At 39.0% G+C, this 13,824-nt stretch overlaps 1 protein-coding gene across 4 annotated transcripts in view; it reads left to right on the forward strand.

Moving 5' to 3' along the window:
- Positions 1-13,824, forward strand: part of PDE11A (phosphodiesterase 11A) — a 403,729-nt gene that overhangs the window by 361,703 nt on the left and 28,202 nt on the right. For all 4 annotated transcript variants that reach the window (XM_081579583.1, XM_081579585.1, XM_081579584.1 and 1 more), the window contains 2 exons: positions 4,908-4,982; positions 10,149-10,232. In XM_081579583.1, coding sequence (XP_081435709.1) covers positions 4,908-4,982; positions 10,149-10,232 — 159 coding nt within the window. The remainder of the gene's footprint in view (positions 1-4,907; positions 4,983-10,148; positions 10,233-13,824) is intronic.

Raw genomic sequence — 13,824 nt, forward strand, 5'->3', positions numbered from 1 at the left:
CACACCCACACCACAAAACACTCCTATGACACTCCCAACTCCATGGGGCATCCTCTGCAAGGGCCCTGATTCTCAAGGAGACGCTATTTTCTATGGTTTTTAGATCCATCCTGGGAAATCATTCCTTTTCAACCATCCTCCTTGGTGAGATTCAAAGGTCAAACTCTCTCAGCCTACTTCCCCTCTAAAGAAGGTCAAGTGTCCAAGGTTTAAGTTTTAGATAGTCACAGGCTTGTGAGGGGGTTTCAGCACCAAAAGCCTCTTAAACATTTAGTCACCTTCTTAGGTCTTTGATCCTAGTCATTTCCATTTGCTAATAATCATTTCCACAGTTAGATACTACACAAACTTCTTAGATCTCCTGTATTTCTTTGCTTCCTTACATTCAGGAACAAGGAAATACAGCACACGTACATCTTCATTTCTCTCTTGACAGTTAATCCCTAGTATTTGGTGCCCAGTATTTGGCACCAGTGAGAAAACCGTGCAGTCAAATTATTTCTCTGGGCCATTTTGTCTAACTGAAAGGATGTTGTGTGCGTCCCCTGATTCATTCAGAGTTTTTAACTGCGTGTCACTGGCCACACCTTCTATTTCATTCTTGTTGTGAGGCTAAGTAAGTCTTGAGGTCTTTGTCATTCAACATGTATCTCCATTTTTACTTTCACAGTTTGGGGTTAAGAAGCAGCTTCATATTCTATCCCTATAAGACCCAGAATTTATGACTTTCTCTGTTCCCTTTCATTTCTGGTTATACACCTGCCAACCCTTTTCTGAGCTCACTTCTTATAATACCGAGCAAAACAGTCCATAGCAGCCATCACGTGCTATTAATTTTCTTTTTCAATCTCTCCCCCTAAGGCTGTAAGTTCATTAGACACAGTATTTGCTTTATTTCCACGAGAACTATACAAACTATTTTGCCACCATGTAAGATGGATCATCATCCCTATAGCTTCTGGCAACCATTTCCTCACTTTTTTATACCTGACTCTCAAGCCACATATTTTAGGGCTTTTTCCTTTCTTTCTTTGCCTTCCTCCCTTTCTGTTGAATAGCAGTAGCTCACTTCCATACCAATTTTTGTGTTAGTTAAGGCTAAACTAGGCTTGACTGCAGTAACAAATATATTCTCAAATTCAGTTGCTGAACACAAATGAAAGTTTTTATCTTGTTCACATCACAGCTTGGTGCAGGTGGTGCTGTTTTCCTACAGACTCTCCTCCAATAAATAGACTCTCTTCCAACTGAGTCTTGGTTTTCACTATAGTGTGACATGATTGAAGTGGCTCAGACAGTTAAGAATCCGCCAACAATGCCAATAAAGGTCTGTCTCATCAAAGCTATGGTTTTTCCAGTAGTCGTGTTTGGATGTGAGAGTTGAACTATAAAGAAAGCTGAGCGCTTAAGAATTGATGCTTTTGAACTGTGGTGTTGGAGAAGACTCTTGACAGTCCCTTGGACTGCAAGGAGATCCAACCAGTCCATCCTAAGGGAAATCAGTCCTGAATATTCATTGGAAGGACTGATGCTGAAGCTGAAACTCCAATACTTTGGCCACCTAATGCAAAGAACTGATTCATTGGAAAAGACCCTGATGGTGGGAAAGATTGAAGGCAGGAGGAGAAGGGGATGACAGAAGATGAGCTGGTTGGGTGGCATCACCGACTTGATGGATATGAGTTTGAGTAGGCTCTGGGAGTTGGTGATGGACAGGGAGGCCTGGCGTGCTGCAGTCCATGGGGTCACAAAGAGTCGGACACGACTGAGCGACTGAACTGAACTGAATTGACAATGCTGGAGACCTGAATTCAATTCCCGGGTCAGGAAGAGCCCCTGGAGAAGAGAATGGCTACCCACTCCAGTATTCTTGCCTGGAGAATCCCATGAACAGAGGAGCCTGGTGGGCTACACTCCATGGGGTTGCAAAGAGTCAGAAACGACTGAGCAACTAAGCATGCACACATGCTTGAAGTTAAAAAGCAGATTATGGTGGAGAATTTATTGGTCGCGTAGCTTATTTCTTCATCTATGCCCACTTTTCCCTCCCTCGTGTGGGATGGCCTCCCTTAAAATAAAGTTTGGGAATATACTGCAGAGAAGATGTAGGTGACTTTTCCAAGTACTATGGGGAGTGGCCTCTATGATAGGGGTGGAAGGTGGTGGAGAGTAGGAAAAAGTTAGGAGGACCAAGGATAATAGAGAAGATTTGAAGGGGGATGGATGAGGGATGCTGTGCCAGGGCCATCAGCACCCCAGTGAAATACATGTCACAGATAAAGGAGCAGCAGCCCACCTGGGAGTCAGAAAGCGACAAAGTACTTGGAAGGAAAAAAGCTACTGCATTGAGTTTACAGAATGAAGAGGCCAAATGGCCACTTGTAGGTGGTCTTCTTGGTCCCTGATATAAATATTATTTTATTTTCAAGATTTGAATGTCTGCTCACTGATGCAGAAAATCATGAGGTCAGGGAAATAAAACATAAAACCCTGTTTTTCTAAATGTTTCCATCAGCGATCTAATCACAACTCTAAACTGAAGATCTTATTTTTGTCTCCAAATTGAATGAGTTAAATATTTTCAAAAACTTACTCAGTTCTAGTAGGATGTTAGGAAACAGTTGGGCAAAAACAATAGAAACTTCTTTTAAAAATAGAAATATATTTCCAATTTCCTGGATGCTGATTTTTTTTTTTAAATTCCCTTTGAAAATGTTTTTTCACTGGAGTCTCTCACTTTGCCTTCCTTGCACACAGGACTCTAAGCATGTGGGTTTCCCCAGTCATCCCCCAAGGCCTGATTAGCATCTCAATTTCCTTCTTTAATAAAAAATTCAATCAGGAGCCACTTAATAGGCCTGCTTGGGTTTTTAAGTACAAATGAAACAGTGGTACAAGTTGAGCTGTGAAAGAAGCTCAGGGGAAATACCCAAGACCACTTTAGGAAGCTCAATACAAGGATTTTGTTTTAATTTCTTTGCTTTCCAGGGACTACTGACCTCTTCAGGACTCCACCTCGGGGTGACCTGCTGTACACACGTACATTCTTTAGTGCAAAAGATCCACCTAAGAGGAGTCCGAGGGAGAGTTCTGGAAACTGAATAGTGAGGCCAGGTCCTTAGAGGGCCGTCTCTTCTCTAAAGGAAGGCCAGACAGCAGCAGGAGAGGCTTGGTGGGCTAATGTGAAAGGCAGTGGCAGAGACTGGAGAGACGTGAACCGGAATCCTAGGAAAATTAATTCACTTCCACCTAGTTTTATGCTATTAAATTTTTTAAATGTTTAAAATCTGCACTGGCCATTTTATTTGTTAATAAACGACTTTATGTTTGCCACTCTCAGATGTGTGTGTGTGTGTGTTACATATTCTTTTTGTTTTATCAGTGGCTACCATTTATGGTTGATAAAATCTCTTGAGAGATATATTTAGGTAAATTATCTTGATTCTCTGCACTTGACCAAAGTTAAGCCACTCTAACCTTTGCCAGACCTAAGAACCTCATCTTTATAAGAGCCTGGAATTAGCCTGGAAATCAGATCTTCTTGCCATCAACTTGGCTGGAATTTGTTTTCTGTTCTTTCAATATTTTGTAAATCCAACTAGCTCATCTCAGAGATTTCCCAGATGTTCACCATGGTGTTGTTGAAAATATCCAGTCAGCGCTTATCTGTTATATCAGTTTTCTTCACATGAACCTATTGATAGAAGCACAGGACTTGGGGGAAAAAAAAAATCTCTGTAAGCCTGACCGTGATCAGTAGCTTCTGATCATCCACGCTAATGGATGAAAAGTAAAAAAAATATATGTCCTTACTTTGGAAATATCTGTGTGGTTTACAGTAGAACAGCCATTCCATTGTGCTTGTTAACAACTAGAACCCACCATAAATAGTTATTTACTATGTGGACGGAGACAGCCTAAAACCAAACCACATTCTTCAAGTTATATCATAACATACTATAGGACTTTCCTGGTGGTACAGTGGATAAGAATCTACCTGCCAGTGCAGGGGACATGGGTTCGATCCCTGGTCCGGGAAGATTCCACATGCTGCTAAGCAACTAAGCCTGCGCAACTACTGAAGACCTTTCACCTGGAGCCTGTGCTCCACAACAGGAGAAGCCACTGCAGTGAGAAGTTGACACACTGCAATGAAGAGGATCCCCTGCTCACCACAACTAGCAGACCACGAGCAGCAACCAAGACCCAGTGCAGCCAAAAATAAATAAACATTTATTTTCAAAAAAAATACCATAAAAGTCTGATATGAACAATGAATCTGGCATTAGTCCTGCCCCTTGACTGATTGCTACAGTAAGAAGCAAAGGGTGGGCCCTGGGGTTAACCCTTCCAGATGTACACAAATACTGGTAGGGTGACATAGTTAAGAAGTTTCTATGATGGCAGAAGGTAGCCAGGCTAAAATATGTGTGCAACAAAGTAAAAATATCTGCACAGAAACAACCAAAGGTTGGCTGAATTATTATTACAAATATAGTATGATAATCTTATAATGTCAATTATTATTAGGTTATTATTTGCTTCATTTTTCTGGATAAGAACATTCCCTCCCTTGAAGGTTACATATCCATGCCTCTTCTGAATATGTAAGCTCTACTCTCAGAGATTGTATATTGGCATGTGTCTAAGGATTGCAACTGTACTTCAACTCTATTTCAAGAAAACTAAATAAAAATACAATGCACAAGATCTGATTAAAAGGAAATCAGGTTCATTGATTAAATTCTGTCATACTTTCAAACACAAAAGGTTAATGAACTTCCTCATAAGCTTTTCAAATGTTAGTCTGTCATGAAGGTAACTGCCATAGACATAAGCCAGAAATAACTTCTAAGTCTCATGATGAATTACATATGCCCATTAATTAAAATATTTTTGTGTTTCAGGTGGCTGAACTTGTAACCAGCGAGTTCTTTGAACAAGGTGATCGGGAGAGAGCAGAACTGAAACTCACCCCTTCGGTAAGATCGTCCTTTTCTTATGATGTATTTACCCTTTCGAATGACATTTCAAAATAACTTCAGATTGCACCTTGAAAGGCTGAGAATGAATTTAAGGAAGCACTCTTGAAAGTTTCAAACTTTAATTAAACTTAGATGCTAAACACTCTTATTCCCACGTTTCTGATTAAGAGGGCTGATTACTTAACAAGCATTTCCTGTGTTCCCCCACTGGGCGAAGTAGGCACAAGGGAGGATTGCAGAGTAGAACTTGAATAACTCGAAGCCCAGGGCTGGTGCCTCATATGCAGTCAGTGGCTATGTTGAAACAGAAATACAGGGAAAAAAAAAAACAAACCTAAAGGCAAGCTGTCCAGCCTTGAGGGGCTAGAACAGGCAGGTGCAGTAAATAATGGATATTCTGGATTTTCCTTTCCAATTTTGAACTTTTCCAAATTCTGAAAGCAAATCATTTCAAGTCTCTGTTTCTTTTTTGCAAAATGAAAAGTTGTACCTGGGAAACTAGGTTCTGCTGATTGAAATCCTGTTTTTATTGGATTCAACCATTCAGTTACTATTTGAGAATGCTTACTGTAGGCTAAGAATGATTCTGTTTTTACCCATCAGGAGATAAAGATATAAATGCCCCAGTCACCAGGCTCAAGGAGGGGGAAGTCTCTTTATTCCTAATGAAAGAGTAGCTCAAAACATGTCACCCAATGATCCAAGAATGGTCCAGAGTATTCCAAAGTCTGCCAGAGCACAGAAGATTTCATTGCAGCTCAAGGAATGTGTCAGTTATCAAGAGTGTCTATTTATGAAGATTCAGATCAACTAGGTTTTGAATATTTTGAGTTATTTATAAGATCTTCAAGTTTTAAAACATTTTTCTTTACTGACATTTAAAAACAAGGAAAAGCGGCAGAAGAGCTCCCAGCTTGAAGAGTTTCACCTGTTTGAAATCAGAACTCAGACTTACTAATTCTGACTATTCTTTATTTGCTGTTGACCCATAATAGATCAGGAAACTACATAGGTTAACACACCCATCAATTATTATTTTAATTTCCAAAGCAATATCTGTTTATACTGTTTTCAAAACATTCCTTTGTTCTTTTTTGGTGGTGTCATCAAATTTGGTTATAAAATAAAGATGCTAAATTGGGATACATAGTTAATGTGTAAAACGTAGTACAACCCAAATTTCTGACAGCTATTAGTATATCTGTTTTCAAGTAAAAGCTTTTCTCCTCTTTTAAAAAATTGTTTCCAAGGCCTCCTCTGAAGGCCTTACACTGCAGCAATACCACAGGTCATTTAATTAAATGGAAAAAATATGAGTTAATTGCCAGCATTGACAGGCTGGCAGGTGTAGTGGCGCAGCACTAAGGAACTTTTGTAGAGTCAGGTAAGGGTTTTTGTGGAGACATAAATGAAATTAATTTTGTGGTGGAAACATAGCTGTATGTGCTACTGTCTCCCCATAGGGGCCTACTTAATACGACTGATGACCGTCTCCTCAGGAGAGGCCTGGCTGCTGTAGCAGGAGTATCCCACATTAGTGCTTTTCCAGAAATGTCTAGAAATGTGTACACCCAGATCTGACACTTTCTGTGTCCATTATTCCTTGATATTTAGGGATAAAACTGTCCAAGAGCCCTTTCAGGTGTCATAGTCCTAAAGGTCAACAGAGTAACTTCATCCAGATTAATACTGGAAGCAGTGAGTCAGTTAACAGAATGTGCTTGACCACCTTCAGATATTAAGCATGAAGCTGAACACAGTGCATCAAGACATGAGGCAGCACCATCTTCCCTGCCCTCAAGAAGCTTGTCAACTGGCAGGAAATATGAACATTAAATAAATTTTCCCTAATAGTCAATTACAAGATGCAAAATTCTGTAAAGGGAAACATAGGACATAGTGATATCTCACACTTCCACTCATCAAACATTTGTTGAGAAGTGACTAGTCCAGAAACGACCCCTTACAGTTATAGCCCACTGATTTTGGGCAAGGGTGCCAAGATAATGCAATCAAGAAAAAATAATCTATACATCAAATGGTGCTGGGGCAATGGAATAGCACATGCAAATGAAAATAGACCTTCTCTTTCACCAGACCCTAAAATAAACTCAAAATGCATCAGAGACCTAAATGTTAGAGCTAAAACTATAAACTCTTAGAAAAAAACAAGTTATAAATCTGGATTGGATTCAGCAATGATATTTTAGATATGATACCAAAAGCATAAGAAACAAAAGATAACATAGAGAAATTGGACCTCATCAAAATTAAAAACTTTGTGTATCAAAGGACACTATCAAAAAAGTAAAAAGACAACCCACAGAATGGGAAAAAGTGTTTATAAAGCATATATCTGATATGGGCCTAATGTCTAACCAGTGAAGTTGCTCAGTCGTATCTGACTCTCTGCAATCCCATGGACTGTAGCCTACCAGGCTCCTCCATCCATGGAATTTTCCAGGCAAGAGTACTGGAGTGGGTTGCCATTTCCTTCTCCAGGGGATCTTCCCGACCCAGGGATCAAACCCAGGTCTCCCACATTGCAGGCAGACACTTTACCATCTGAGCCACCAGGGAAGACCACCTAATGTCTAGGATATATATAAAATACTGTAATATATGTAAGCTATTATATAAATGTATAAAATGCTTTATAAAATATGTAATATATAAAAACTATTGCAACTCAACAACAGAAAGACAACAAAATTTTTTAATGGATAAAGGATCTGAATAGACATTTCTCTAAAGAATATATATAAGTGGCCAATAAACACATGAAGAAAAAAGTCCTAAATCATTAGTCATCAGGGAAATACAAATCAAAACCACAGGGAGATACCACTTCACACCCACTAAGATGACTATAATCAAAAAGACAGACAGTAACAAGAGTTGGCAAGAATGTAGAGAAATTGGAACTTTGTACATTGCTGGTGGGAATTTAAATGATGCAGCTGCTTTGGATACAGTTTGGCAGTTCCTCAAAACATTAAACACTAGGGTTACCATGTGGCAAGCAATTCTACCTCTAATTATAACCCCAAGAGAAACAAAAGCATACATCCACACAATAAAATTTGAATGTAGTAGCATTATACATAATAAAAGGTCGAAACAACCCAAATGTCCATCTACTGATAAATGGATAAATAAAATATGGTATATCTATATGGGGGAATATCATTTGGCAATAAAAATGAAGTGCTGATGTGGGCTTACACAGTAAACCTTGAAAACATTATGCTAAGTTAAAGAAGCCCATCACAAAAGACCACATATCATATGATTCCATGAACATAAAATGTGCAGAACAGACAAATCTATAAAGGCAGAAAGTGATTTTGTGAACTGCCTAAGTATTAGGGGATTTGGGGAAGAATGAAGAGAGATTGCTAATTGGTATGTGATTTTTTTTTTCCCTTGGAGCAATAAAAATGTTCTAAAATTGACTGTTGTAATGGTTGCACAGCTAATTGTGAATATTTTTAAATGAATTTAAAAAAAAGTGTATCCTATGCACCAGAAAGCGTCATTAAACAAAAAGAAAATTTCAGATAACACTGAGAACTATAGACAGGGTAAAACAGAATAATGTTTTTAAAACATTTAAATGTTTTTAAATCTTGGACATATTGAACCAAGATTCATGTAGTTCACAGAAACCAGCCCTTCCTCCAGCATGTTTCACAGTGTTCTTGGAGTGCCTAGTCCTCCTTCCTGATATTTACACTTCCCATGGCAGTCAAGGATGAGCAGGCCAGTGGGAGGCAGTGACCTTTTCCTTAATTTGGAGATATTTTCCTCAGCAGCACCCTTCTATCTTCTTGTGAGCCTCAGCAACAAATGACTTGGGCCCCACCCAGTCTCACCTTTGTTCCTAAGTCTAAAGGATGCAGGATTTTTCAACATATATGGACCAAGGACATGTCATGAGTCAGCCCTCATGACCTATGTGAACACCAAAATGATGTGGATGCCACATTTTATTTAGAAGAAAGACAAAACCTACTGTAAGAGAGTAAGGCGGGGCAGGGTTGCTTCTTAGACCCTGGCCTTACTCTTTAAGAATAAAGGAATTAGCTTTTACCTATCCATGAGCTGATCATGTCCATGACACATTTGATACAGCACCTGGAATCTGCAGCATACTTAATAATGTTATGACTCCTGCGTAGTGCTTGACAGTAATAGCCATTGTGTGGGTGTCATCTAAGTTAAAGACAATTTCATTTGTATCTGGGCAAAACATATTTCATGTGTATGTATTTAAAATTCATTGATAAGTTGAGTCTATACCTGAAAATATACCCTCTGGCAATAAAGTTTATATACATAAAAAAAGAACAAAGGGAGGGACATTGTCACTGGAGTACACTGCGCAGTGTTTGTCCAAGGAATCCGCTTTAGCCATCCAGTGACAACAACTGCATGTCTCTCCGTTTATGTCTGCCCAACAGAAATATGTCACTTCTTTTTCTCAAAAATTTTCTAAACATTATAATATCATAAAGTTTAAAAGTTGGGAATGAGGAGAGAATGGGTACTTCCCCCCATTATCCATCCCTACCAGTTTCCTCCGACCATGGGATTTTCCAGGCAAGAGTACTGGAGTAGGTTGCCATTTCCTTCTCCAATCATCCACCCAGGGATAGATAAAAATTTAGGAATTTGTTAATGACAGGACCTTATTGAAAAACACACAAAATTGTCCCCACTCTGAAAAATTAACACAAATAGTTCCTATTTAAAATGACATTGCTTTTAAGGATCTTTTCTATCCCATACTCTCTCACTATAAAAATAAAAGCCTGCACTATTTTGTGGCAATAAAACATTCCCCCTTTCTTTGACTTGTACCCAGGTCTCAGTGACCTGATGACTTGATTTAGTAGCAGTTACCTATATCTGAAGACAGATTTTGGCCCCAAGGAGTTGCATGCTATAAAGTCCAAATAAATCCTCTTACAAATCTCATAAAAAGAGCTGAAAATACTTTATTTCTCATCACAGATAAAGGAAAAGAAAATATGTGTAAAGGTTGATTGTGATTTGTGAAGTGTTCAGTTGGTAAAAATCGGATCATTGTGGCCAAGTGTTTGAGAAAGCACCCGTAAAGTCTCTGGTGTAATAAAGCAAGGCTCTCCTCCCCCATTCCAGGCTATTTTTGATCGGAACCGGAAGGATGAGCTGCCTCGGTTGCAACTGGAGTGGATTGATAGCATCTGTATGCCTTTGTATCAGGTAATCATGATTCGAGAGGGTCTGTGTGTCTTCACCGAGCCAGAAAGGAAAAGTGTATGTACCGCATTTTCGGAAGTATTGGTTTTAGGACACCTTCCCAGGGTATGTGTGTTGCCAGGAATGGTGGTTGCAGCTTATCTTTTCTCGGATTTCTGATCAGTCCACTGAGAAGAGTTGGTACTCGGAACCCAAAGACCTGAGTTCTCCTTGGGCCTCAACTCCCTCATCTATAAACCAGGTATCGTAATATTATATCTCAGTATTTCTCAAATTGTGCCCTTAAGGAACAGAAGTGTCCATCCATAGCCTAGTGAATATCTTATTAGAAAGAGGTCTCAGGCCCAATAATTGGGGCTTCCCTGTGGCACAGACAGTAAAGAATCTGCCTGCAATGCAGGAGACCTGGCTTCAATCCCTGGATCAGGAAGATCCCCTGGAGAAGGGACTGGCAACCTACTCCAGTATTCTTGCCTGGAGAATCCCGTGGACAGAGGAGCCTGGTAGGCTACAGTCCATGGGGTGGCAAAAAGTCGGACACAACTGACCAACTATCACTTTCACTTTCTTTTCCTGCACATTAAAATGCTGAAGGCTCGGAAAAGTACTTCAGGAAAGAAACACGTTTAACCTTGATCAATTCTGAATTTCTTAAACATTTGACCATGGACATCTCTTTCAGTTTTTTTTTTTGTTTTTTTTTTTTACCATTTTTCTTTTACTTTCATTAATATCATGTGAGACTTGAGAGTTCCATGAAACATAGTTTTCTGCTTTGACCCTATGGCCTGGGCCACAGGGTTTTATAAAGCCTCTTCCATCTTCAATATCTGCCTCTGTCTGAGATGCGTGTCAAACGACAACCATTGAACACTGAGTGAGGTGGTTTCCAGCTCTGCTGTGTGGGTTCGAGACCCTGCTTCTGTCCAGGAGACTAGTGTCACCAGCTCTGGATGTTCACACTCCACTTTTTGAGTAGGACTAGGGCTGACATCAGTTAACACTCACAGTTTAGTGTACACTGGCTTTTAATCCTACTTCTAAGCATTTGCTTTCATGTGAAAAACCTGGTAAGTTCTTTACCCCCTACCTACCTCAATCAGATTGAGCTGCTTTTTTGACTTCAGAGTGAGAAACACATGCAGGGAAAGCAAAACGTCTTCATTTCTCACTCTAACTCCATTAAAAACACAGTATTGTTTTTTAAGGACTTCACAACCATTAAGTTTCAGGCTTATCTACCACTTCCTTTCCAGCACTTTTAGGAACTGCTGAGCCCTGTCACATTATCCTAAAAAATAAAAAAAAACATAGAATACTGTCTTGAAGATGGAAATGTAATTTTTAATGACTATAAACAACAAAAGTAATTTTTTTGTTTTATATTATCCATTAAGTACCTGATAGCATGAAATCAGAGAAGCAAAGCTTTAAAAGAATCTGAAATGAATTATTTTAGTTATACATGGGACATAATGCTCTTTTATTTAAAAATGAAAGATTGGGTGAAATATCAAGAATGATGTCTACGTTATTATAAGAAGATCCTCAACTCTCTTTTCTCCCATTCACTTCTGCCATCCTCACTCCTCTCTGAATAAGCTGGGTTGCCAGGTGTGAGGCCCATAGCTGTTGGGTCAGGTATATCTTGCTTTGCGAAATTGACCTTGACTACCCATGTTGAATTATTTTTTAATTTTACTTACTTTCCTGTGCATTCTTAGGCAATAAATGAGATGAATTTCTTGAAATTAATAAATTCCTTTTACTGTGGGTAAAGCTTAGGAGGATGAAGGCATGTATTCGTGTGGCTGATAAGTTTTTGGTGTTAGTCTGCAAAGCTACTTTGGAATGAACTCAACTCTACACACCCTTCCTACGTGATTAGTTACCGTAAATGCTGGAAAGGACTCCCATGTGTTTTTCCATGTTAATTTAAATGTTTCATTGCTGGTTCACAATCACTTGGGCTTATTTTTATACTTCCCATTAAATACTTTAAAATCTTCAGGTTAAAAAGTAAGTTATTTTGAATTTAAAATGAAAATAGCAGTTTCCAGAATTTAGGGGGTAATATTACCCCATCATATTATCTATTACTCCTGATTTTTCACATGTTTTTCTTTACTACCTAGCTGTGATATTAGATACACTTGCTAATTTTATTCACAGGAAACTGACACATAGAAAGTTCAAGTGACACTCCCACCAAATTAGATTGTGTCCCACTCATCTGTGGCCTTGGTTTTGCTGTAGTAGCCTTTCTACTGCCTCATTTCACCTCTGTTGGATATTCACCCACAATCTTTTCTTACTAAACCAAATGCGGAAAGTCACAGCAACTAAAGAGGAATGTGGAACAAGCTGTTTATAAAAGTTCATATTCATACCTGCTGCTGTATCTTCTCAGTGAACAAAGCATGAAAGTCATGCTCTTTTTTCATCACTTATTTTTTAAAAACCTCATGGATTTCATATAAATTCTTTATAATATTTATAAATTACATATATAGAATTTGCATATATAATATTTATATATTAATTTATAGACATTAATATATAAGTTTATATATTCATATGAATACATATTTATATGAATATATAAATTGATCTAATTTTGAAATCATTTCAAAAAGCCCTCCAACTGAAACTTTGTAAAGTGACTTGAATTACCCTCCTTGAGAATCCCTATTTTGTCCCATCTTGAGCACCTGGTTGTTTTTCATTATTTAACTGGATAATCTCACATTAACTGTTGATGCTCCACAATGGAAATGGAATCAGTCAGTGGGGAGGAATCACCATGAGTATGAAGACACAAAATCTTGAGGAAATGACTCACCAAGCATGGAAGGTCCCTAATGTGAGGCTAGTCAAATGTCAAAATGTCTGCAGGAATTCAGGTTGTTTCTGGAAGGTCAGTCTGGGTATTTTAATGGGGAAGTACACTAATAAAGAGTCTGAGAGGATAAAGGCAAATGGGAAAGCATGCAGCTGACAGGGACCCCAAACTGTGAGAGATGACATCATCTTCCTTGTTATGGAACATAAGAATGCAGTGTGGCTTTGCTGAGTTAGTCTGGGCAGAGGGCAAAATGATATGGAGGAGCAACTATCAGACCTTTTAATGGCCAGAGCCCTGACCCCAAGGTGGAGCAGGTTTGGTTGACAACAAACCTCACGTAGAGCCTGAAGCAAACAGATATGTACATCATGATCAGAAACCTTCTTGAGGTCAGAGCAATGTGGAAAGATGAGGGCCAGCAAAGAGAGAAGCCAACCAAACGCACTGTGTGGCTGAGGCTGCTGGGTGCAGCCCAAGACAGGAAGGGGCTTGTGGAGGTGAAGATGGAGATATAGGCTGGCAGTAGATACAGATATTGTTCTAGGGCTGCTTTTTTACTTCATTGACTTCTACTGGGTAAATCAGCTTAAGAGGGTTGTGCTTAGTCAAAATAGATGAAGCACTTTCCACTTCCACTCCAGTTTGCTGAGTTTTGCCTCTTCTCCAAACAAAGGGTAGATTATTAATACTTGGTGGTACCTGAAGGGCCATTTATTTGTGTGCTTAGGTTTAGTTTAGTTTAGTTCAGTC

Source organism: Giraffa tippelskirchi, chromosome 3 (genome assembly GCF_054371585.1).
Source record: "Giraffa tippelskirchi isolate mGirTip1 chromosome 3, T2T-mGirTip1v1.2.pri, whole genome shotgun sequence".
In the NCBI taxonomy this organism is placed as follows: domain Eukaryota; kingdom Metazoa; phylum Chordata; class Mammalia; order Artiodactyla; family Giraffidae; genus Giraffa; species Giraffa tippelskirchi.